The 22,336-nt window shown below is 49.5% G+C and overlaps 3 protein-coding genes across 14 annotated transcripts in view; 1 reads left to right on the top strand and 2 right to left on the bottom strand.

Moving 5' to 3' along the window:
* The window catches only part of CHPF (chondroitin polymerizing factor), a 37,583-nt gene extending 30,042 nt beyond the window's left edge, over positions 1 to 7,541 (bottom strand). The window contains exon 1 of the mRNA XM_081001036.1: positions 6,372 to 7,541. The gene's annotated coding sequence lies outside the window, so the exon portion shown is untranslated. The remainder of the gene's footprint in view (positions 1 to 6,371) is intronic.
* Positions 1,020 to 15,958, top strand: TMEM198 (transmembrane protein 198). 6 transcript variants are annotated; one of them, XM_081001061.1, is made up of 5 exons: positions 1,020 to 1,127; positions 9,335 to 9,586; positions 11,305 to 11,880; positions 12,700 to 12,890; positions 14,357 to 15,958. In XM_081001061.1, exons 2-5 carry the CDS (start codon positions 9,424 to 9,426, stop codon positions 14,501 to 14,503), a joined length of 1,077 nt encoding a protein of 358 aa, XP_080857187.1. In that variant the 5' UTR covers positions 1,020 to 1,127; positions 9,335 to 9,423; the 3' UTR covers positions 14,504 to 15,958. The 6 variants fall into 6 exon arrangements, with proteins under 6 accessions (XP_080857187.1, XP_080857185.1, XP_080857186.1 ...); XM_081001059.1 differs by having other exon boundaries at positions 1,021 to 1,140; XM_081001060.1 differs by lacking the exon at positions 1,020 to 1,127 and adding an exon at positions 1,231 to 1,738.
* A 1,067-nt stretch (positions 15,959 to 17,025) lies between these two features.
* Positions 17,026 to 22,336, bottom strand: part of OBSL1 (obscurin like cytoskeletal adaptor 1) — a 63,830-nt gene continuing 58,519 nt past the window's right edge. For 6 of the 7 annotated variants that reach the window (XM_081000965.1, XM_081000969.1, XM_081000967.1 and 3 more), the window contains 4 exons: positions 19,174 to 19,278; positions 18,240 to 18,506; positions 17,755 to 18,024; positions 17,026 to 17,243 (listed from right to left, as the gene is read on the bottom strand). In XM_081000965.1, the coding sequence (XP_080857091.1) occupies positions 17,236 to 17,243; positions 17,755 to 18,024; positions 18,240 to 18,506; positions 19,174 to 19,278 (650 nt within the window). In that variant the 3' untranslated portion in view covers positions 17,026 to 17,235. Of the gene's footprint in view, positions 17,244 to 17,754; positions 18,025 to 18,225; positions 18,507 to 19,173; positions 19,279 to 22,336 lie in introns of those variants that run through there. The other variant, XM_081000968.1, reaches the window with a different exon arrangement.

Here is a 22,336-nt window from a genome sequence, read left to right as displayed (position 1 = left end):
ATATGGTCAGGCCACATTAACAGTTTAAGCCACGGGTCCCCAGATGATGTTGGACTACAACTCCCATCATTCCTAGTTACAAGACTAGTGGTCAGGATGATGGGAGTTGTAGTCCAATAGCATATATATAATGTAATAGATATTTGCAGCAGCAACCTGTACTTTGGAACTCCCTGCCTATCAACATTAAGGAAGTGCCATCACTGCTCCTTTGGACAGCTGCTGAAAACTTTTCTGTTTCAGCAGAGCTATCCAGACACATCATTTGGTTAAAGCTGTTCTTAAATTTGCTTCAAATGTTTTATTGCGTTTTATTGTTTTCTATATGTTTTTAACCGTTTTAAAATGTATTCAGTTGTATTGTGATTACTGAAGTGTTTGCTGCCCTGGGCTCCTTTGGGACGAATTCCAGAATACAAATTTAACAAATAACAGAAAGAACAGCCAAGTCAACCACATGGTGGTAGGAATGTAGGCCCACAGACAAAAGTGGATGGAGCAATGGAAGTGATTCTTACCTTTCTTCAGCAGGGTACATTCCAAAAAACAAATGTGAGATGTTTCTACACAACCCGACCCCCATCTTTTCCTCTTCCAAACAAGCAAGAGAGTGTAGAACCACACACAAAGAGCCATTATCAGACAGAGTTCAACTACCCATTCAAGCCAATAATGCTGGAGGGGGGCACAGAGCAGGGCTGATGAGGGGGTGTGGCCTTAGGAGAGCCTCAGTCCTCAGGCAAGTCAAGGCAGAGACTCCAAGGTGGTGGGGCTGCATTCACCCCAGAGGCTGGGGTGTCTCAGCACATGAAACATTGTTTACATGGTGTGTCTCTGCTAGTAGAAAGCTTTTCCTAGACAAAACAACTAAAACAAAACAATTCTTTTTTTCTAAATGGAGTGTTTTTGATTTACATTACAGCAGGGGTGGGAAATGCACTGCACTGGAGCGGGGAGCGATGCAAACAATACAGTTGCAATCCAGCCAGAGGTAGACCGTCGAAGCCGCTGGAGCAATGCAGTTGGGGGCGGGGCAGAAGTGGACAGTCTCACAAGGTGCCATATGGCGAAGGAGCCAGCGTAGGCTGTCCGGCAAGCGGGATTGCACAGTGGTGGTGCACAACATAGTAAGGATCGCAGGTAGTGCGGAGCGCGGGGGCGGGGAGGAAACCAAAATCGGAACGCGAGGCGGGGAGCGGGGGAGGGGTAGAGAGATCCACCAAGGCGGCGATTGATGCAGTGCCATGACAATAGGGAAGCGCCAAGGGCCCGCCGACGCGACGCACTGGAAGCGGGGGGGGGGGGGATGAATGCCTGACAAGTGCTCCTTGAGCGGATAGGATCCCGTGGAGGAGGCTCTGCGGGTGTGCGTGCCTGTGTGACACACGCTCGCCTGTGCGGAGCCCCCGCTACCACCGCCGCGCGCTCCAGGCCCTAAGCGGCGCGGGGGATGAGGAGGGTTGGGGGCGGACGGCAAGGGAGGAGCTGGAAGGGGAACGGAAGGAAGAAGCAGCGGCGGCGGCAGCAGCAGCCTATTTGTTGTGTCCCTGGCGCGCGCCTGGCTGCATCCGCTCCAGGCAGCCTTTCTCGGCCGCCGCGCGCGCGAGGAGCGGCGGAGGAGGGAGGGGGGGCGGCCGAGGGAGAGGACCTGGGCGCTGACGTCACGCGGAGCTGTCCCTCAGCACCGGGCCGAGCCGGGCGGGCTCTGGCGGGCCGGGTTCGAGGCCGGACCGAGCAGGTAGGGGGGAACCGCCGCGGGGAAGAGGAGAGGGAGAGGCTTGCTGGCTGGGTCTGCTGCTCCTTGCAGCGCCCCTTGCCGGAGGAGGAAGGGAGACGGAAGGAAAGAGGGAGAGACGGGTGCCGCCACCGCCGCTGGGCTGGGAAATGGGAAGGAGGGTTCGATCGCGGAGCATTAAATGAACGGGATTGTTGGAGAAGGAAAGAAAAAAAGGCGGCGCTGAATGGCTGGGAAGCGCACAAAGAGCGAGCTGGGCGCCTCGGCAGCGCTGGGTAAATGCCAGCGAGAGGAAAGCCATGGATGGCCGTGCCTCGCTGTCTCTCCTGCCCGGGGGCAGCAGGCAGTGGGAAGAAGTTGGAGAGGCAGCGGGGTTGAGTTCACGTGGACGCCCGTCACCCGCGCAGCCATGCTAAAGCAGCCCTGAAGGCCGCCGAGCGAGGGGAGAGATGCGCATGAAGCGGGTAGTGGACGGGTGCTATTCCAGACTGTCCCCCACACATACCCAACAGGCTTCGCTCGTCCAGGGCTGCGGTGAGCCACACATCACACTTTGCCAGGCTCAGGGATTATCAGCCTTCCCTCACCCCGCTGGAAGGGTAGTTCCAAAAAGTGTGTCTGCCTGAAGCCCCTGCTTCTTCTGGCTTGTGTTGCTTGGATGTGATTCCCCGCAGGGAGAACAATAAAAGCCCAGCCTTCTATTTCTAGTTATTAATTAGCATAAACTTATGTCAACAAAGGCAGAGTTTAAAAGAAACAAAAGCAAAATCCTCTATTGGCTGGATGGAAACAATGTCTCCCGCTTCAAAAAGAGAACCATTGCATCCTAAGTCAAGATAGCTATCTGTAGGCATCTTTGGGTCCACCAGCCCAGGATCCCCTGGGGACCCCGTCTTTCCAAACAAAGGGAGTCTGGCGGGCTCCCCAGAAGTCTTTGCAGCTCTGTATCCTAGCAACTCTGCAACTTCCCTTATGGGATCTGCCAGTCCCAAACAAGAATGAAACCTGGTCCAGCTTGTACTAGTGGCAGGAACAAGCTGATAAGTAGATGGAGCAGGCTGAGGTGTAAATGGATGAACAAAGCCAGTACCGGTATATGTCAGGCAGGCAGAGGGGAGAGATGGAATGCAGGCTGGTGGAGCTAATCTACACCAGCCACCATAATGCCAACACAGGAACTACTTCAGAAAAGTTGTGCTTCCTAGAGAGGGGTATGAGTGTGGCTAATTTAGAGCTATCACCGCAGCATCACATTTTCCAGTCCTGCTTTCCATTTGAATTGATAGCGGTCAACATAGGGATTGGGTGTTTTCATCATACTCAATACTTGCAAAACAAAATAAGGAACCCTTTCCAGAAACACCTGCAAGTCCAAGGTTGGATGGGCAAGCTTTGTGCTTGAGAATAGAAAAGGTCAGCATGTCTTGCTATGGAATGGCATAGAGTCTGTCAACCAGATTGCAGTAGAGGGCTGGCACTGCATGGAGCCAGGCAATGTGAAGAGAGGCTATGGTATGGTCATGTGAGATTTGCATGGAACAGGAAAGCATCAGGTTCTTGCAACCTGGCTATGCCCCAGTAAAGTGCATTTCTCCTTTGAACCTGCCCCATGCTTTATATTCTTCAGACACACTAGCTACAGGCACAAAACAGCTATCCTATATTAGGGCCCTCCAGTCGGCCACTGAGAGGAGCATAGACAGGAAGATCCTGAGCTAGTCCTTCTCTGGTCTGGAGTAAAAAATTCTTAGGTGCAGGTCACAGGCTCTGGGTAGTGTGTGTAATGCTTGCAGCTGACTTTTGTACCAAGTGTGGTTGATTTGGGTGCTTCCAATACAAGTGTTACAAAATCGTTTTTAAAAAATCCTTCCTAGAACATAATATAAATACCTTATTGCCACCTCTGTGAAAACTCTGTACAGTGTTTCCTTATAGTGCAGCTAGTGCAACTAGGAGTACCTGCAGGACAGGGCCCTGTCCTGCAGATACTCCTCAAAGTACTACCACTCCCCTGGGTTACTCCCAGGTTAATAGGATTCTCTCATTAGGAGCTTTTCAGCAAGCTGTCACAGTAATCCCAGTGGCAGGAAGAGGATAAGGCGCCAAGGATTCCCTTCCATATTGCACACAGATCCTATCAGAGTAGGTGTGCCTAACCCTAGCACAGAAGAAAAGTTCCTGGCATAACATTGTGCCCTGGCACTTTCCCCTAAAATAGGAACAGCTTGGTTATTCATGTTTCTGCATCCTGCAGCAAAAGGTGAGGCAGTGTCTTCCTAGTCCTTTCACAACTATCCTTACCCCACTCCTACTAAGTAAGAATCCACAACATGCTGTCATATCCTCCTCATAGTGTCTTCTGTCTTTTTTCCCTAAAACTTCACATGCAGAATCTACATTGTCACAACCTTTTCTTATCACTTCCCTTGCTGAGAGAACCTAGGATTTCAGTATTGGGCACAGCTCCTTTGTGGAGTGGCCTGGTTTCCAGGACAATCCCAGACATACTCCAATCAGGTTTCCAGGGAGTGGTATAAAGAAAGTTCCTCTGCCTCCCTATTCCTCTTCCCTATGAAATAATCAAGATTACATTTGTAGGAAAAGGTCAGTCTCCTTGCTCTAGTTGAGGGCAAAAGGGTTGCATAGGCACACGTGAAGAGAGCCTGTGGGAAAGTGGGCACTCTTGTCCTCAATCGCTATGGAATTCATCCAATTCCTGGACTGCAGTTAAGCCAGTTGGCCTGGAACCCACAGCAGGGTCATGATTCTCCTCTAGCTGCCTTGGGGGTGGGGAGCAACACTCAAATATATTAAACACTAAAAAGTATCTAGGTTTGAGTTTCCCTGCTCCCACAGAGGAGAGGAGAGGTCACAGGCTGTGGTACCTGGTGCCAGCCTGGGCAGAACCTTGTTTGTTCAGATACACACTTCTTAACATGGTTTACAGATCGAGAGTCCCTCCTTACAGGACAGGTATCTGTGTCTGTATCAGAGCTACTTCTGGGCCCATAGCAGGCATTAGCTAGCTGTGAACTGCATTGGCCTTTCTTCCTCCCTAGGCAACAGGACCACGTGGAAAGAGGGAGATTAGAATAACTGGCAGGGATTTGGTGCGGAGTGGGGGGGAGAGAGCTGGAAAGACTGTGCCACAGAGAAAAACAAATTGGAGCTTGTCTAGAGATAAACTGTTAAGGGCTGGATTTTCCACACTTAGGTTTGGAATGATTTTGGCAGATAGTTGCTGGCATGATGCCAAATGTTGCTGTTTGGGAACAAGAGCCTGACAGTTTGTTTGTGTCAGCTCCATGGATCTGTGTGATTTTCGGAGATATAAACTAGGTGAGTGATTTCTTTTGATTGAATCTTGTTATGGTAGAAATGTGGAGGCTTTTGAGGTGTTCACCAAGCTTCAACTATGCAAGCTTACATGTTATACAGATATGACTAGTTCAACATCTTGCATATTGCTATACCAACAAAAAGTTGGTTAGAATTGGACTAGATGATTCTCAGGAATCCCTTTCTAGCTCTACAGTTCTATGATTCTACTTTGCATTTAGTAGCAATTTTTTGCTCTGAGACCCACATGGTGGCAATGCTTTATTGATTTTAAAGTTGCCATCCCATGTGCACTTACTTGAATTAAATGGGATTTCTAAGTAAACACTCATTAGAGTGGACCAGAATTCCAATCCAGGAGCAAAGTGTTCAACAAGATATCCTGGCATAAACTCCATACACGGACCAAGCATTTTGCTTCCACTTTCCCCAAACCAGCTTACATGTTCAGTGGCAGCATACCTCAGAACACACTTTAAAAGATTAGACAAATTCATGGAGGATAATGCTATCAGTGGGTTATAGCCATGATGGCTATGTTCTTCCTCCCCTGTTGGAGGCAGTATGCCTCTGAATATGTCACCAGGGAGCACAAATAGAGAGGGCACTGTTGTACTCAGGTACTGCTTGCAGGCTTACCTGGGGCATCTGGATGCTGGACTTGATGGGCCTAAGGTCTGATCCAGCAGGACCGCTCTTACATTCTTAAATGCTAGGAATAAACAACAGGAAAGGGCTGTTGCCCTCCAGTTCTGCTTTGGGGCTTCTAAGAGGCATTGGCTGGCCACAGGATGCTGGGATACTGTAGATGGAGCTTTGGTTTAATCTGCCATATGTCTTATGTTCTTACATTTTCAGTTATATTTAGAAGCTGTTTTTAATGACATAGACTACAGAAGTTTGTAGGAGGAACTACATTGGCCACAGTTGTGGGTATTACTCCACCCAGGATGCCTGGATTACCTGGCTCAGTTACAATATTTATCATAGACCATTCCTGATTGTATGGCAGGTGGGTGTATATCAACCTCCCTCCAGATCAGTCAGTTTCCCACTGATGTTACTTGATGGAAAATCCTACATGGCACCTGGTATTCTGTAGATGTTGGGAATGAGCCCAGCACACCTCTAATTTAAATCCCAATGGGTGGCTATTAACTCTGCATTTGTTAAGAGCCTGCCTTAATTTTGCCCATTTTACTGCTGTCAGGCAGCCCTCTGTTTTCTGCAGAGACAAGTGGGAAAGCAACTTTCTGTTAGTTTTGATTATCACTTTCCTGTGACTGGTATACAGTACTTTGCATCTCTTGATCCAGCTTGTCTGAATACTGTGTGACATGACTCACTGATGTGCAGATCATGAGGCGATGATCAACCAGATAGTGATGATACAGAGGGAATACAGATGGCCATGTAACAATTAACCTTGCCAGTTATCTGTGATCTTCTACCAGGTGGTGAGGAGGGTCCATTATTCCCATTGCTTCCCTAGATTTCTGACAGGGAATGGCTGTGGGGGGAATTGTCTTCATTGATAGCATAAGAACATAAGAAGAGTCCTGCTGGATCAGGTCAATGGCCCATCTGGTCTAGCATCCTGTTCTCACAGTGGCTGATCAGATGCCCATGGAAAGTCCACAAACAGGAGCTGGGTGCAATAGTACCTTTCCCACTTGCGATTCCCAGTGACTGGGATTCAAAGGCATATTGTCTCCGACACTGGAGACACAACATGAAGCCAGAAGCCACTGATATCCTCCATGGATCTGTCTAATAAACTTTTAAAGCCTATGGCATGACGTTATGGATGACCAGCTTGTCAAATGGTTACATGCCTACCACAGTGAAGCTTCCATTGGCAAGTGACTGAGTACGTTCTCCATACAGTGGGCAGCTTTGACTTGAGGTGACAACAGAAATTGAAGTTGCTTTGTCTCTGTGTGTTGAGCTGTGGAGGGGGAAAGTCCAAAGTTCTTAGTGTCAGCCATTCTCAGTGTAACCCACTACCTAGAAGATTTACTTGCTGACATCAAATATTCTATATGTTGTTGTTGTTGTTTGAATGAAAGTAAACCTTAGATCCTTCTAAGAATAAGAACTGGGTTAGCACAGTCCTTCTCAGGCAGTGCCTTTTTCTGGATCTGTAGCTCCCAAACTTGATGGCAGGCCTTTCCATGTCACAAGGGTCACTGGTTCCTGCCAAGCCAGGAGCCACTTGGGAGTGGGAAGCAAGTGGCACCAGGATGAGCTGTTCTGTCCTTCTGTGACACAAGTTGTGTCTGTGGTTGCACTAATAGTGTGTGCGTGATAGCCCCTTTTTATCTCTGCCATTTGTAATGTGGGGATTTCAGGGGATGTTTGAGGGCTATCAAGGGTCTGAGGGGCCAGCAGGGAGGACACATATTTGGAATAAGGGCCATTGGCACACTGCAAATTTTTTTGGGGGGGGGAGGAGGTTGCAGGTGGGATAAAAACTGAAGCGAATCAAGGGGGGGGGGGCCGTGAGAGAGAAGTAAAGCAACATTCCAAGAGCGGGCGGGGCTTCGTGAGGAAAAAGCCGAGTTGCTGAAACAAAGCGAAAAAGATATAGCCGAGGAGAAGGCCGGCGTTTGGTAATTTCTCAGCATCCAATGGGAAAATGACTTGTTTTCCTTAGCAACAGAGAGTGCACCAATCCGTAGGCAGCATGCTTTCAGTACTAGCGGCCATTGGTGCTGGCGTCAGCGGGGAGGGGGGAATGGCAGACAGACAGACATGCAGACAGACAGAGGCGGCGGGGAGGGGGACGCGCGCACGTTGGGATGAGATTTCCCAGGCTCCAGACCTGCTTGTGGGCTACAAGTCTCCAGCCACGCTTTCTTAAAGTCTCCTCACCCATCCCCATGCCACTGAGCCCCTACCCTGCAAACACAGCTCTTCTGTGCTAGGGTGTGAGAGGGGACATTAGTAGTAGTAGTAGTAATAATAATAATAATAATAATAATAATAATAATAATTTATTTATACCCCACCCATCTGGCTGAGTTTCCCCAGCCACTCTGGGCGGCTCCCAATCGAGTGTTAAAAACAATACAGCATTAAATATTAAAAACTTCCCTAAACATTAGCTACAATATTTCCAAAAACCTCACCTGTCTGGAAGTGGGTTCAGAAACACCCCACCCCCAACCCCAGTTGCATCATTAGAGTGTCCTGTCCTTTCTTACTTGGGGGCTGCTGGAGTGGGGAGGGCTTGGTTCGTGCTGGACGGATCTGAGCATGTGTGAGCAATGGAGAACTAACACAAAAGGCTTTTCTCTGTTGTGCCTTCCAGCCTGCAATCCACCAGAAATGAGGAAATGGGGAGGGGTTGGGGTGCGGACAGTGCTGTAGCCTACAACAGCACTCAGGGACTCTCTAATCCGCACTTGCAGCTGCTTTCCAAGGCTGAACATCAGAGGTAAAGAAGAAGGAAGATGCTTCAGCCGACTAACCAGTCCTCCTTTGTCTTCAGAGCTGCTCTCAGCCAGCCAGCCAGCCATCCTGCACACAGGGTTAATGAAACTCAAATCTCTGGCAGATGCTTTCCCGAACTGCTACATCTCCCTCTTTGGTGACTCATTCTCCTACCCCACAGGTTCTTTGAGGAAGAAGGTGGGGTGGGGGTGAGTGTTGGAAGTGGGGGAGCATGTGCGTTGCTAAAAGTATCATCTGTTCTTTGCTCGGTTGCCGTGGAGACCATACGGTGGCGATTCTCTTTATAGCCACATTTCTCCCCCCCCCCGCCACCCCACTTTTCCATTTTGGAAAGTTGTTGTTGTCCCATCCCTTGCTCAGCGCCCTCCTCTTCCTCCCAGCATTGCTCTGATTCCATTCCGACATGGAATATGCTGCTAAGCTCCCTGGCAGGCTGAGGCTGGGGTGACTCAGTGAGATTGGTACTCCTGGGACAGAGGTGGAGAAAGATCAACGGGAATCCTAGAGGCCCAGCTAGGATGCTTGGCCTGCTCTGCCCCTTGCATAATATATTGCCAACACTCAAACCATCTTTTTGCCTGCCAGGAATGACTAGTTGGACTTGGCTTGGGGCCCAGGGAGTTAGTGGGTGTTCCCATCTCTAATCTCGTCACTTTTTTTAAAACCCTCATTGCAGCCTCCAGAAAAGTGGGAGTTGTTTCTTAATGAGTGGAACAGCCCTGCAAAGTGCGGAATACGTTATGCCTTCAGGTCTCACCTTTTTTGTCCCATCCGCCCTCAATCTCTCTCTCTCTCTCTCCACAGATGGAAGCAATGCCATGAGACAGCATCCCCCGCAGGTGACGGGGAGGGAGTGGGGAGCCTGACATTGCCCCAGGAGACCCTGAAGAGCCATGACGTCAACAGTACAGACCCTGCGTTTCCCGCTGCTGCCGCACGTGCCAAACCAAGACTGGACATACAGCTGTGAGGAGGAGATTGAGCGGCGCTACCAAGTGGTACCCTCGGTGGTCTGCGCCATGTGCTGCCTCTTTGGGATCATCTACTGCTTCTTTGGTGAGAAAGGGTTTGGGTGGGTCTGTGTGCTGTCCTAGGTGCCCGGAGGACAGTTTGAGCTGAGGCATGGGGGCAAAGGAGATCAATGAACTGAGTGCCCTTATGAGGCCCAGGGAGCCCATTCCACTCAAAGCCAACCCTGTGTCACAGTATGTCTACAACAGGCATGAAGTGGGACTCACGCTTGAGCTTGCACTCAAAAATATGGGGGCATTTTTGAATATGCATGTTTAGGATGAGGCTATTGGGAGATGGAAAAGGCAGGTTCCCACTTTTTGTAGCTTACTGCTAGCTTGCTCTATTAGCCCTCCCTGTTCAACACCTAATGCACTAAACAAGGGAGGGGGTTGATTTGTATTTTAATCATTATAATTTTGATATGCAATATGCTAACAGTTTGATATGGAAAAAAATAAATAAACCTAATGTAATTCCAAGCTGTTCCAACAGCAGAGAGCTGTGTTAATGCTTTTGATTCTACAGAATACACCCAAGTGGGTGCTTTAGCCTGTATGGGTCCTTGCCAGTCCATGTGACTTACAGTAACTAGTATTGGTTTTCCAGACTGCATAACGGGGCTCCTTTGCTAACCGCATCAGCGTCCCAGGAGAAAAAGCTAGCACTGTTTTCCCTGAGACACTGCTGTGCATTCACTTATGCATTACACAGATCAGTTGGGAGTGTGGTGAATGCTCATGTAAGGCAGCATGCTCTTTGAAGCCCTGGATATTAGGACTCCCCAGCCTTTGTGATATAAGGACCAGGTGCGCAGCCTGGGAGTCATTTTGGACTCACAGCTGTCCATGGAGGTGCAGGTCAATTCTGTATCCAGGGCAGCTGTCTACCAACTCCACCTGGTACGCAGGCTGAGACCCTACCTGCCCACGGACTGTCTCGCCAGAGTGGTGCATGCTCTAGTTATCTCCCACTTGGACTACTGCAATGCGCTCTATGTGGGGCTACCTTTGAAGGTGACTCGGAAACTACAACTAATCCAGAATGCGGCAGCTAGACTGGTGACTGGGGGCGGCCGCCGAGACCACATAACACCGGTCTTGAAAGACCTACATTGGCTCCCAGTACGTTTCCGAGCACAATTCAAAGTGCTGGTGTTGACCTTTAAAGCCCTAAACGGCCTCGGCCCAGTATACCTGAAGGAGCGTCTCCACCCCCATCGTTCTGCCCGGACGCTGAGGTCCAGCGCCGAGGGCCTTCTGGCAGTTCCCTCATTGCGAGAAGCAAAGCTACAGGGAACCAGGCAGAGGGCCTTCTTGGTAGTGGCGCCCGCCCTGTGGAACACCCTCCCATCAGATGTCAAAGCGATAAATAACTACCTGACATTTAGAAGACATCTTAAGGCAGCCCTGTTCAGGGAAGTTTTTAATCTGTGATATTTTACTGTATTTTTGGTTTCTATGTAAGCCACCCAGAGTGGCTGGGGAAACCCAGCCAGATGGGCGGGGTACAAATAATAAATTATTATTATTATTATTATTATTATTATTATTATTAGCACAGAGTATCTTTCTCTGTGTGTAAGTGTAGGACATTGTGTAGGTATTCTGCGTGAGCCTCCTAAGTCAGAGGCCAGGACTTTCAGTGCAGGTAGCTCAAATGAATGTGGATAGCCTGTCCTGCTCAACCAAACAGATGGGCAACCCGTCCCGTGCTCCTGACTGCAGCAACAGCCGCTAGCATCCATTTCTTCCTTTCCTCAGGGTACCGATGCTTCAAGGCGGTGATGTTCCTGACCGGACTGATGTTTGGCTCCGTGATCATCTTCATGCTGTGCTACAAAGAGCGGGTGCTGGACACCCAGCTGAGCGTTGAGGCCTCCGTGGGCATCGGGCTGGGCATCGGGGTGCTTTGTGGGCTGGTGACCATGCTTGTGCGCAGCGTTGGGCTCTTCATGGTCGGGCTGCTGCTGGGGCTGCTGCTGGCGGTGGCTGCGCTGGTGGTGATGGAGCAGTTCTACCACCCGCCTACCGTCTGGATCCCCATCGGTCTGCTGCTCGGCGTGGGCATGCTGTGTGCAGTGCTCACCTTGCAGTGGCAGCGCCTCTTCACCACGCTCTCCACCGCTGTCTTCGGCAGTGCCGTCATGACCGCCACCGCCGACTACTTTGTTGAGCTCTTCCTGCTGCTGCAGTACGTTTACGAGCGCGTCAAGGTAGCTCCTGCCCGGCCCATCTGCTGGTACAGCTGGGTCATCTTGGGCACTTGGCCAGTCCTAGCATTGTTGGGCGTCCTGGTGCAGTGGAAAGTCACGGCAGAGGGATATTCCCACACAGAAGGTGAGTGTGGTGCAGCAGGGTGGGTAGGAAGGGGGGTGGACATTGGTGTAAAATTTGAACTGTCATCTTCACTTGCCTGTGGTTCTTATTGCCAGAAGGAAAACCTTAGTGATTTCAGCCAGGAAGACAGGCTGTGTCCCAGCTATGGTTATAAACTGGGAGCCATCTTGAAGTTCCCTTTTCCACAAATTTGGCTGAGGGAGAGGGGAGAAGACACACAAGTCTGCCCCCTAACAATTCAATTGAGGATTATTTTTTATCTGTTTTTAAGAATTTAGCAGAAATTAACCAATTAATGCTTTGAACCCTTATTCCGAGTTACAGAGGGTACATACAGAGGGTACCTCTTTTCTCTGAGGGCTAAACTACATATTGCATCCAAACAGATATACAGTAGTTGCAACAAACCTGTTAGCAGGTGATGCCTTGTATGAAAAGCATGAATCATGCTCAGCCACCTTGAGATTTCTGCTGTAGTGAAAGGAGGCTAGTTCCCTTAGGTAGCAAATGCTGCTATATGTGCTGGCACCTCATTTATCTCAGTGGCAGCTTCCTGGAATAAAAATGGTTTGGAACTTTGCACCTTGAGGCTACAGGTGCATTCCCCAGTCACCACACCTAATACTTCATGTTGGCTCTGCCAATTATGAATTTACCTGGTTATGGGAGGTGGTATCCCAACTCGGCTTTTGGCTTTCACTTCATCCCACAGCAAAGCATTCCAGTAGTGGCATCTGCTTGGTACCTTGGGCCACCCCTTCTGACCACAACCCCTTCTCTTCTCTCTCCTGCCCCTCCCTCCCTCCCTCCCCCCCCCAGTGATTATTAGTCGGCAGCAGCGCCGTGTTCAGCTGATGCGGATCAAGCAACGAGAAGAGCGCAAGGAGAAGAAGAAGAAGAGGCGGCCACACCCCCATCCCCACGTGCAACACAAGGCCCACCCACCGGAGCCTGCCTACCGTCGCAAGCCTAATCCTGTGCGCCGATTTGATGGGGATGTGCTCTCCCCAGTGAGTCAATGCCAGTGCCCTCCTGCACAGGGCTAGGGTGGTGGGATTGTATGTATTACACTGCAAAGAATCCAGCTCCCTAGGGGTAAAGACTGATGGGAGTCAACTTGCTCCCAGTTCTGTTCCTCCAGGCTTTCCTGCTTTGTTTCCTTTGCTTTTGGATCATCAGTGACACACTTCCGCCTTAAGAGCCAGCCCTGTCAGTCATGCTTCCCACATTCAGAAACCCATCTGTATAGGACAGAAGTGTCTCTGGCTTCTGCACCCTTTGCTTCTCACACTCCATTCATACGGACTATCTGTATGGAATTCCCATAGAGAGAGGAGCAGGGAAACAGTTCAGTGGGACTCCCAGCACTGTTGGCCACTCCCACCCCCATTGATGCCTCTATATGCAGGAAGCCCAGTGCGAGACAAGAACACCATGGCATAACATATATGGAGGGAAGATGGGTAGAGAAACTTTGTCCAAGTTCTGCTTTTTGCTCTACATTTGGCAGTTTCAGTTGGGATCCAAAAGCAGAGCTCTGTGTCTCTTAACCTTTTATTTGTGTGTCTCTGGAAGTTCTCCTCAACCCATGGAGGATTCTCTGCCTAGTACAAATAGTGTTGTCAGGTGGTCCTTGGGGAGCTTTGCTAATTGATGCGGGGGAAAGGCAGTGACTTTCTCATGACATAGTAGAAGAACAGGGTGATCTTTAAATGAAAGTGAACATGCTTAACTATGCCAGCCAATGCATACATCCAGTAAGTCTCTCATCAATTCATTCCCAAAGTCTTCCCAAGTACAAATAGCCTGGGACAAGCTGTGCTCTGTTGTGGCACCCTCCCTGTACTAGGGTGTTGAGCTTTGTAGAAAACTAAGGTATTGTGATCTGTTCAAAATTGCAAGGCAACAGGGCTCTGACAGTGCCCCAGTATGGCCAATATGGAACGAGTGAATGGCAGACACACATTCTTAAACTTTTATGGACAGGCACCATAGAATATTGAATGGCTGTCTGTGGCTTCTGGACATATGCAGATTATCTGTCTAATAATGCACATTTGCTGTTCACACTTTTACTGTTCACACCTCACTGCAGCCCTTAGTTTTCCTGATCACAGCACAGAGAGGCAAACCTCAGCCTCCCTAGCAGTCATTTCCAGCAGGACCAGAAGCTCCTCACTACCCCTACCCCAGGAAGCACTATGAGCCCTTTCCAGTAGATGTGGGAGAAAATAAATCCTATTACATCTCAAGGCATTGTGTGGAAGAACAGCTGGTTCTTGGTTACTTGCAAGGAGAGGGTGATTTGGCAGCCATTAGGAAGGGCCTTGTCCCAGGAATTGAGGTGGGAAGAGGCTGGACCTGCCCAAAGCACTCAGGAGCAAGTCACAGGCAAGTCCTTCCACACAGGGAAGTTTCAATCACAGATGGGGGATGGAGGCAGCACCCTCATCTTCTGCTTTCCTCCTCCTTGTAGAGCTACATACAGAGCTTCCGGGAGCGGCAGACGGGATCCTCTCTCAACAGCCTCCTGGCCAACGCTCATGCCGCCATTGACATTGACTATGACTGTGGCTCCACCGTGCCCCTGACAACGGGCTCTGGCCCTGCAATGCGGGTATAGTGCAGCACCTCCCGCCAGGTCACAAGGACGCTGCCCTCGCACGGTCACGCAGGTCAGGCCGTGTGGGCTTAGCCTAGCGCCTGTGTTTCCGTGAGGACTTGCAGATACTCTTTGCTGGCATTCGTAGACCTGGCCTGGACATGCAGTTGTAGCCCAGTTTCTCTCACACTGCAAGGATATGCGGAATTCTCCCCAGTGCAACTCTGGCTCCAGCTAAGCTGCCCTGCAACAAGGGGCAAGGAAAGCGTACATGAGCAGGTGCTTGGGGCAAAGGGCTGAAGAGAGACCTGGTTGCTAACCCACCCGAGCCAGGACTGCGGGGTGCAGTGAAGGGTGAAAAGGAAAGAGCCAATCGCCTGCATGAAAATGACAAGGAACTGTCAACATTCCCCACCCACCACTGTTGGAGTGACTCATAGATGGAGTGGCCAACGGGGTGTTCCTGTGCTGTTGTCTTGCCACACGATGGACCCACTCCTTGTCCTGGAGCTTTGTCTTTGCCTGAACTGACCCCCGCAAGGACTATTTCAGGGCACAAGTGGTAGGATTTGACTCAGTTCACTCTAGTCTGGCTGGGGCAGCCAGCTCAGGGAAATGGGGTCCTCTGGGCCCCGGGCCCCTTGCCCATACCAGTGCCTGGCATACTGTTTGAATGGGCAACTCAAGGAGGGAAGGGAGGAGGGAGGGGTGGGCATCTGGGCCACCTGGGCTGGGCTGTCTAACTGTTGAAGTGTGCAAGTGTGAGTGTGTGAGCGTGTGTGAGGTGGAGCTGGAGCAAGTATGGGGCATTCGGCTGGTATCCAGGCAATGAGCCTTTTCGATACCCCCCTCCTACTTCCCCTTCCCCCTGTTCCTCATTTTGGAGTGAGGGTCAGGGTAGTCAGGGGACTGGGACTGGGGGGAACATCCATGTACATATTCTTGTTGCAGTTATTTGTATTAATTTATTATTGACAAAGAGTTGGGCCTGAAGAGCTCTGCTGGACCCAGGGTTGGGGGGAGAGGGTCCTGCAGTCTTCGTATCTTTCCCTTCAGGCCCATGCCTGGGGATGGGTGTCACCCTTTTCTACCCTACCTAGCCTCAAAGAGCTGGGGTGGGAGTGTCCCCCTGCACAGGACCCTGTCAAAGTGTGGTGGCCCCCACATTTGGAGCTTGTCTCCTTGTTATCTATCGTGTGGGAGGTGGGGCTGTGAGTCAGTGTCTCCATCTTTAAGGGGACAGGAGCAGGGAAGATTCACCATCTGTTTCAGGATGGGGGCAAGGGAGGGTCCAGCACAGCTCAGAAAAGCCTCTCCTTCATGGAGAAACTGCATGTTTCTGTCACCAATCGCCACTGTTGTCACCACAGAAACCTTGCACTCTCGTTTTTCTTTGTTTTGTCCTCTCTTTCTCTTTGTATATGTGCCAAACGCTGCCGGGCTGCGGCTGCGCAAGTAAAAAAAAAAAGCCTTTCAGAGGAGCCTCTCCATGAATGAAATGGGCCACAAGTGTTGGACTGCGGCACAAACACTACCACACATGCATGAGCTTGGATCTTGGACATGGGCATGAGGCAAGCCTGGACTGGGCACAGAAGGAGAATGAGGGTGAGGAATGGGGTCCACAACTTGAGGCAGCATGTGCAGCAGACCTTTAACCAGAAGAGATCCTGAGCCACCACTTCTTTCTGCATGGCAGTAGAATGGCAAACAATGGGTCTGTGCACATGGTGGTGGTCGGGGGGCATGAGCAGAACCTTGTTTGGAGGAAAGAGACCAGAGGAACATAAAGATCCCACTTGCAGAAAATTGGTCCATCTAGCTCAGTACTGTCTGCACCAATTAGCAGCAGCTCTCCAGAGTTTCAGGCAGGAAGTTCTCCCAATCCTACTTGTGGATGCTAAAGCTTGAACCTGAGCCCATCTGCACATAGACCCTAGGCCCTTTCCCTGTGCTGCGCTGGCTGGGACTGATGAGAGTTGTCATCCAAAACATGGACCGCATTCTATTGGGGAAGGTTGCTCCAGAGCAGGGAGGCAAACGTTAAACCATAGTTTTAGTTACACCCCAGACAATCCCTTCTATCCACCCCCATCTGTGGGCTCTCTTCACAGCCCATGGCCCTTCCTTCCTCTTCCCGGACTTCAGGTTTTCCCAGAGGGGTGGGGCTTAGAAATACATATGCACACACCTATCTATGCTGCCCAGTGTATGCACCCTAGCATGGGGCTCTTCCCACCTCTTTCGCGAAGCCGGGTGTTGCCTCAGCCTCTTTTCTGCAATGGGGCATTGAGAGAAGGAGGAAACAGCAGTCACCTGTCACAGCAACACACCCACCTACTCGCCTGTAGGAAACTGCTGTCCCTGCAGTTTAAAAAGCCTTACACTGGAGCGTGCTGAAGGGTGTGCTGAGGCACAGGTGGCACAGCTCCAGCGCCTCACCATCCTTCTGCTTGTCTAGGCGACTGATGAGACATCCCGCCCAGAAGAGCCATCTCACCTACCAAAGAGCACCAGCATAACAACAATAATAAACAAACCAGGAATCATGAGCATTTAATAAAAGCAGATCTTGCTTCCCTTGTCATGCAGAAGAGGGAGATAGGAAGAGGAATTCTCTCTCTTTGTGTGTGTGTGTCCATTCTTCAGGCTGTCCATGCAAGTGTCAAACATGCTGTCTCCACCTTCCCCTGGTAGCCCCAGGGCTTTCCATGCTCACACATGGCTCTTTTGCTCACAGGGTCTCCCTGATGCTAGCGCTCTGTGGAGAGAATAAGGCATTAGAGAGAAATGCTCTCAAGGCAGAGGCACCGTTCAACCACCTCTTCTTCCCTCAGTGATACTGCTTAGACCAGGGATAGGGGACCTGTGGCCCTCCAGGTGCTCAGTCCCAGCCAACGGGGCCAGTGATGAGGGCTGATGGGAGACCCAACAGCAACTGTGGGGCATCACACTGGCTACCCATGGCATACACAGTCTCTTGTTGAACCCAAGCACACAGCCCAGCTTTCCCTTCTGCATTTTGTCACCCAGCACCAATGTGTCATCTCACTGTCTTGTTGTGACCCAGCTAAGTCTACAGCAGCGCCCAAGACCATGCAGAAGGACTGGTCTTTTTCTCCCATGGTTCTTTCTACAGGACAAGGGTTCACCATTCCGCCATTTTAGGATAAAAAACAGCTTGCATTTTTATGTCCTGGAACACACAAACACACATACCCTCTTCAATTTCTTCCCTGCTACCAACCCACTCTGCTGCCAGGCACACGTACCTCGGACTGTGAGGTGGGCTTTAGAACGGGCATTGCCAATAGTAACTTTCACCATCCCACTCATGCCAGGGGTTGTCTGGCAGAGCCTCAGCCTGTGGATATGCCCCATGCTCTCCATGTGCACTTGTGAGCCGGGCTGCAAGTCTTCTCCATTGAGACTCCACTGCGGGCTGCATGCCGGGGGAGCAGAGATTTCACACTCAAACCGAGCCTCTGCAGGAGCCACCACATCTACGTTCCGCAATGCTCGCACCACCTGGATCCCTTCAGCTGCAGGGGCAGAGAACAGCACCAGTTTCCCATGTGACACAGCAGCCTGCCTGTCCCCCTACAGTGGCACTGCCTGCTTTTCATCATTATCCCCTCTACCCTGGCTGGCAGACAACTTCATACCAAATTCACAGCATTGGTTGCCAACTCCCCTCTGGGCTCACCCATCTCCACCCCTCTGTAGTTCTTCATGGTACTTGCATGTTCCCCCTAACCTTCCACCAGCAGACGGGCTGTGGAGCGGTCGTCCAGTGCATCACATGTATACAGGCCCTCATCTGCAGGCTCAACGCTGTGGATAACGAGGGTTCGGTAGCAGTCCAAGTTGCAGATTTCGTACTTGTTGCCAGCAAAGATCTCTGTGTCCCCACGGAACCAACGCACTCGGCCACGAGACTGAGACACTGTGCATTCCAGCGTGGCTTTGTGCCGTGCGAGCACAGTCTTGTCCCTCAGCGGCTTCACGATGCGGATGGGCAGTGCTATGGAAGCAGAAGACACATGCACAAGTTCCAGTCCCTCCAGAGATGGTTGGATCAAAGCAACCTCCAAAGAGGCTCAAGCTGGCTAGGGATGGAGCCTCAAACCCCACACAGGCACCAACCTTTGTCCTTTGCTAGATACGATACATGCCCAGCAACCTGCCTAACATGCAATCCTACCGTTCATCAACACAAGTTGTGTGTTCCCTTAAGTTGATACCAACTCATACATGCATCCATTCAGAGATCTTCCCAGATACAGGCCTGCTTGCCCAGACTCCCCACATCACACACACACTTTCCTACCACACCTGCTAATCCCAGCCCATTCTTCCCACCTGCCTATATTTAGAGTTCTTTATTCCATTTATGTTGCAGAGTATATAGGCTGAAAAATGTAGAAGATGTGGCAGAAAGTATCTTATGGTTGGTCAGGTTGAGATTATGCTCATAACCTCGTGTAATGGAAATCTCTCTATATAATAGTACAGCCAGTGACCCAGAGTAACAGAGACCTCCATTTATCAAAACACTGTGAATCCATAACATACATTGGGTGGCATCACACTTCTCCTGCAATGGTCAATCACATCAATTCATGTTTGCCTATCATTGCAATCCATTCTCACATGATAGCTGAGGGCCAATGGTGAAGCAGCTCCCTTACCCTCCACTTCCAGGCGGGCTTCAGAAGCAGCTGCCTTTGCCACAAAGCGGACCTGGCCCGAATCCTCAGGACGGACACAGCACAGGAGCAGAAAGTGCCGGGTTCCTGTCAAAGACATGAGGAATGCCATCATTCTTAAGGGGGCAGGAGGGTTTCTGCTGCCAGCCCCAGGGAGGACAGGTGTGTGTTGCAATGGTTGTAACTGGAACTACAGATGCTGCACGTATCAGCTGTGCTGCTTATTGAGTTAACTATGTGCGTGATCCTATACTCCAGATCTGCTGGCTGATGGGCTTTAGAAAGTGGTGGAAGCCCATTGGCATGACACATTGGCATGACACATATTCTGGCAAAACTCTTCCTCCCATATGCTGATGGAGGCAAGGGCTGAGAGGAGCACACTTGCGTCAAATCCTATACAGTCAAACCTTTGGTTTTTGAACATCTCGGCTGCTGAATGTTTTGGAAGCTGAACGCTGAAAACCCAAAAGTGAATGCTTCCGTTTTTGAACACGCCTCGGAAGTCAAATGGCTTCCAAGGTGCATTTCTCAATTTTCCCCACTGAACTTGCTGACAGCCCTTTGATCCTTGGTTTTTGAACGTTTTGGAGTTGAATGGACTTCCGGAACAGATTATGTTTGAAAACCGACGTTCCACTGTACTACTACCACAGCCAGACCACCACTCTTGGCTGCACAACTTCACGTTAGTCCCACTTTCCATGGACTTCAGTGTGACAAGGGAGGGGAATAGCTGCCCAGCCCCACACACCTCTTGCCCCACCCATGTTGGTGTAGCAGTACATAGGATACAACATAAGCCTGCAGCCTGTCCCACCACCACCGGTAATATAAATTTCATGCAGGTAGACAACAGCTCAAATGATAGGATATATAGCCTAGGTCTGTCTTTTTCTAGCCTCATGTCATGCACGATTAGAGCTTCCAAGAAGGAACTCTGGGGATAGGAAACACTCTGACAGGGTCTTCAATTCTGCCCCACCCATGTCCTTTGTCACATCTCATGTCTGAACTGTCAAGTTCTGACACCCTTCTCTTCCAAAAGGAGGGAGCGGTGTCTTCCACACAGGTGGAGGCACTCACTCCCACATTTAGGTAAGCATTCTGTTGGCAAAGGCCAGGCAATCCACTCTAACCATTGCAAACACTGATCAAACACTCCTGAGCACTTTCTCCTTGGTGGATCATGTTATGTAGCTCGTTCGGAAGGGAATCTGCATGCATGGGGAAGGTGATTGCCCGCAGAGAGCTATGGAGTGGAATGGAAGCAAACTTCAGTCCAGAAACTGGCTCATGGTATTAAGCAGACAGGAAAGTCTGTACCGATGGCAAAAATGCCTCTCGCTGTCTGGACTCCGCAATGTGGGGAGCAAAAATGCTGACAAGGCCTTAGTCAAGCTAAGACAGTACGCCAGTACAGAGAAGATACGAAGATTTGTTACTCCATTTGGCTAGCAGCACTAGACGACCTTCATGATTCTCCCTGCACCTCGATAAGGCTTGAGAATACATCAGTCCCATAAAACAATGGTAAACTGTTTCTGCAGATGTCTGCCCCATGACTTGCCAGTTAGGAATACAGAAGAGATTTTTTTTTTGTGAGGAAAAAGTGAGGTGACAACAAACAATAAATCAAAAGGCAGAACACTTGGGGTGTCAATGGTGGATCAAAAAGAGATTGTGCTTAGTGCTACAGCTCACTTCTTTGCTTTATTTTATTTTGTTATACTTCATTTCATTTCAATTTATGTTTAGCTTAGCACCAGTTTGCTAATATGCCTTTGCTTATTCTGGGGCCTTGGGAACCCAGTTTACCTTTTCGCCTTCTCTTTGAGAGAAGAAAGGATTTCTTACTTTGAAACTGCCCCTTCTTTGGTTTTGAAGAAATATTATAATAATATTCCCCTAAACTAGCCCTTTGGGTCTGGATCTCTGACTCACAAGCAATCTTGAGCAGATTTAAATTTTAGCAGTTTTTATATATACAGTTTTCTTATTTAATTTTTGCTTTTTTCCTGGTGAGGGTTAAATGTCACAATTTTGTTTCTCAGTCTTTCCCCTCCACTTGGATTCTTCTGAATCCTACCCATTGGATCCATCTTCCAAATCTCCCCTAAGCCCACACTAACTTGTTCCTTTGTGGCACTGCTTGGATAGGTGGATATACTTTCATTTCTCTTTTCTTAATATTTAGACCGTAAGTACTAGGTAACATAGCATTAGCTTGAACTGGTCTGGTGGGAGTGTTAGGTGAAAAATCAAAGTAGAGTTGGTTTAAGTTTTACATCCCACAATTTTTGTTTGCCATAGTTGTTCCATAAGATTTTTTTGATACAGTGGTATCTCGGGTTAAGTACTTAATTCGTTCTGGAGGTCCGTTCTTAACCTGAAACTGTTCTTAACCTGAAGCACCACTTTAGCTAATGGGGCCTCCTGCTGCCGCCGCGCTGCTAGAGCACAATTTCTGTTCTTATCCTGAAGCAAAGTTCTTAACCTGAAGCACTATTTCAGGTGCCACTGTATTTTTCTTCTGTCTAAGTAGAGCTAAATTTAAAAGGTAAACTTTTTATTAATCCCAACACAACATAGAACAGTTATTTCACTTTGGGGCTTCAGATTGCATATTCATATTCTATTTTGTTTTTTTTCATGTAATCATTGTATTTTATTGTATTATATACACTGTTCTTTATATTATCCTTTCCTTCTCAAGGTTCATTAATATATTATGTGCTTTTAATTTCTCTTTAATATTCCTTATGCTTACATCTTTTATAAACTGAAACGCATTCTACTGATGCACTTCAAATACATTTCCTGGACTCATTTCAGGCTCTGGTCTCTGGCCACAACCTTCTTGCCAACTGGGGCAAATTAAGGACTCTGCTTTCAGAAAGCAGCACAGATGCATGAAGCGGAACAAGCTGTCACTGTACACTGAGTTCCACTGTTACCCCCAAAGGGGAAGGGAGTGAGTCTGCTTATAGTCAGGATGCTCTCTTTCTCTCCTCCAGTGATGGGGAGGCTGAGGCATGATCACTGCCTGGGCACTCAAGTGGCACCACTCTCTTAACTCCTCACAAGCAAACACATGGAGACCCTGAGACGATGTCCTCCAGTCATTGCTGTCTTCTTGGGCCAC

This window comes from Podarcis pityusensis, assembly GCF_964106645.2.
Source record: "Podarcis pityusensis genome assembly, chromosome: 1".
Lineage (NCBI taxonomy): Eukaryota > Metazoa > Chordata > Lepidosauria > Squamata > Lacertidae > Podarcis > Podarcis pityusensis.
Note: the sequence above shows the minus strand (reverse complement) of the source record. Positions and strands in the feature narration are given on the sequence as shown.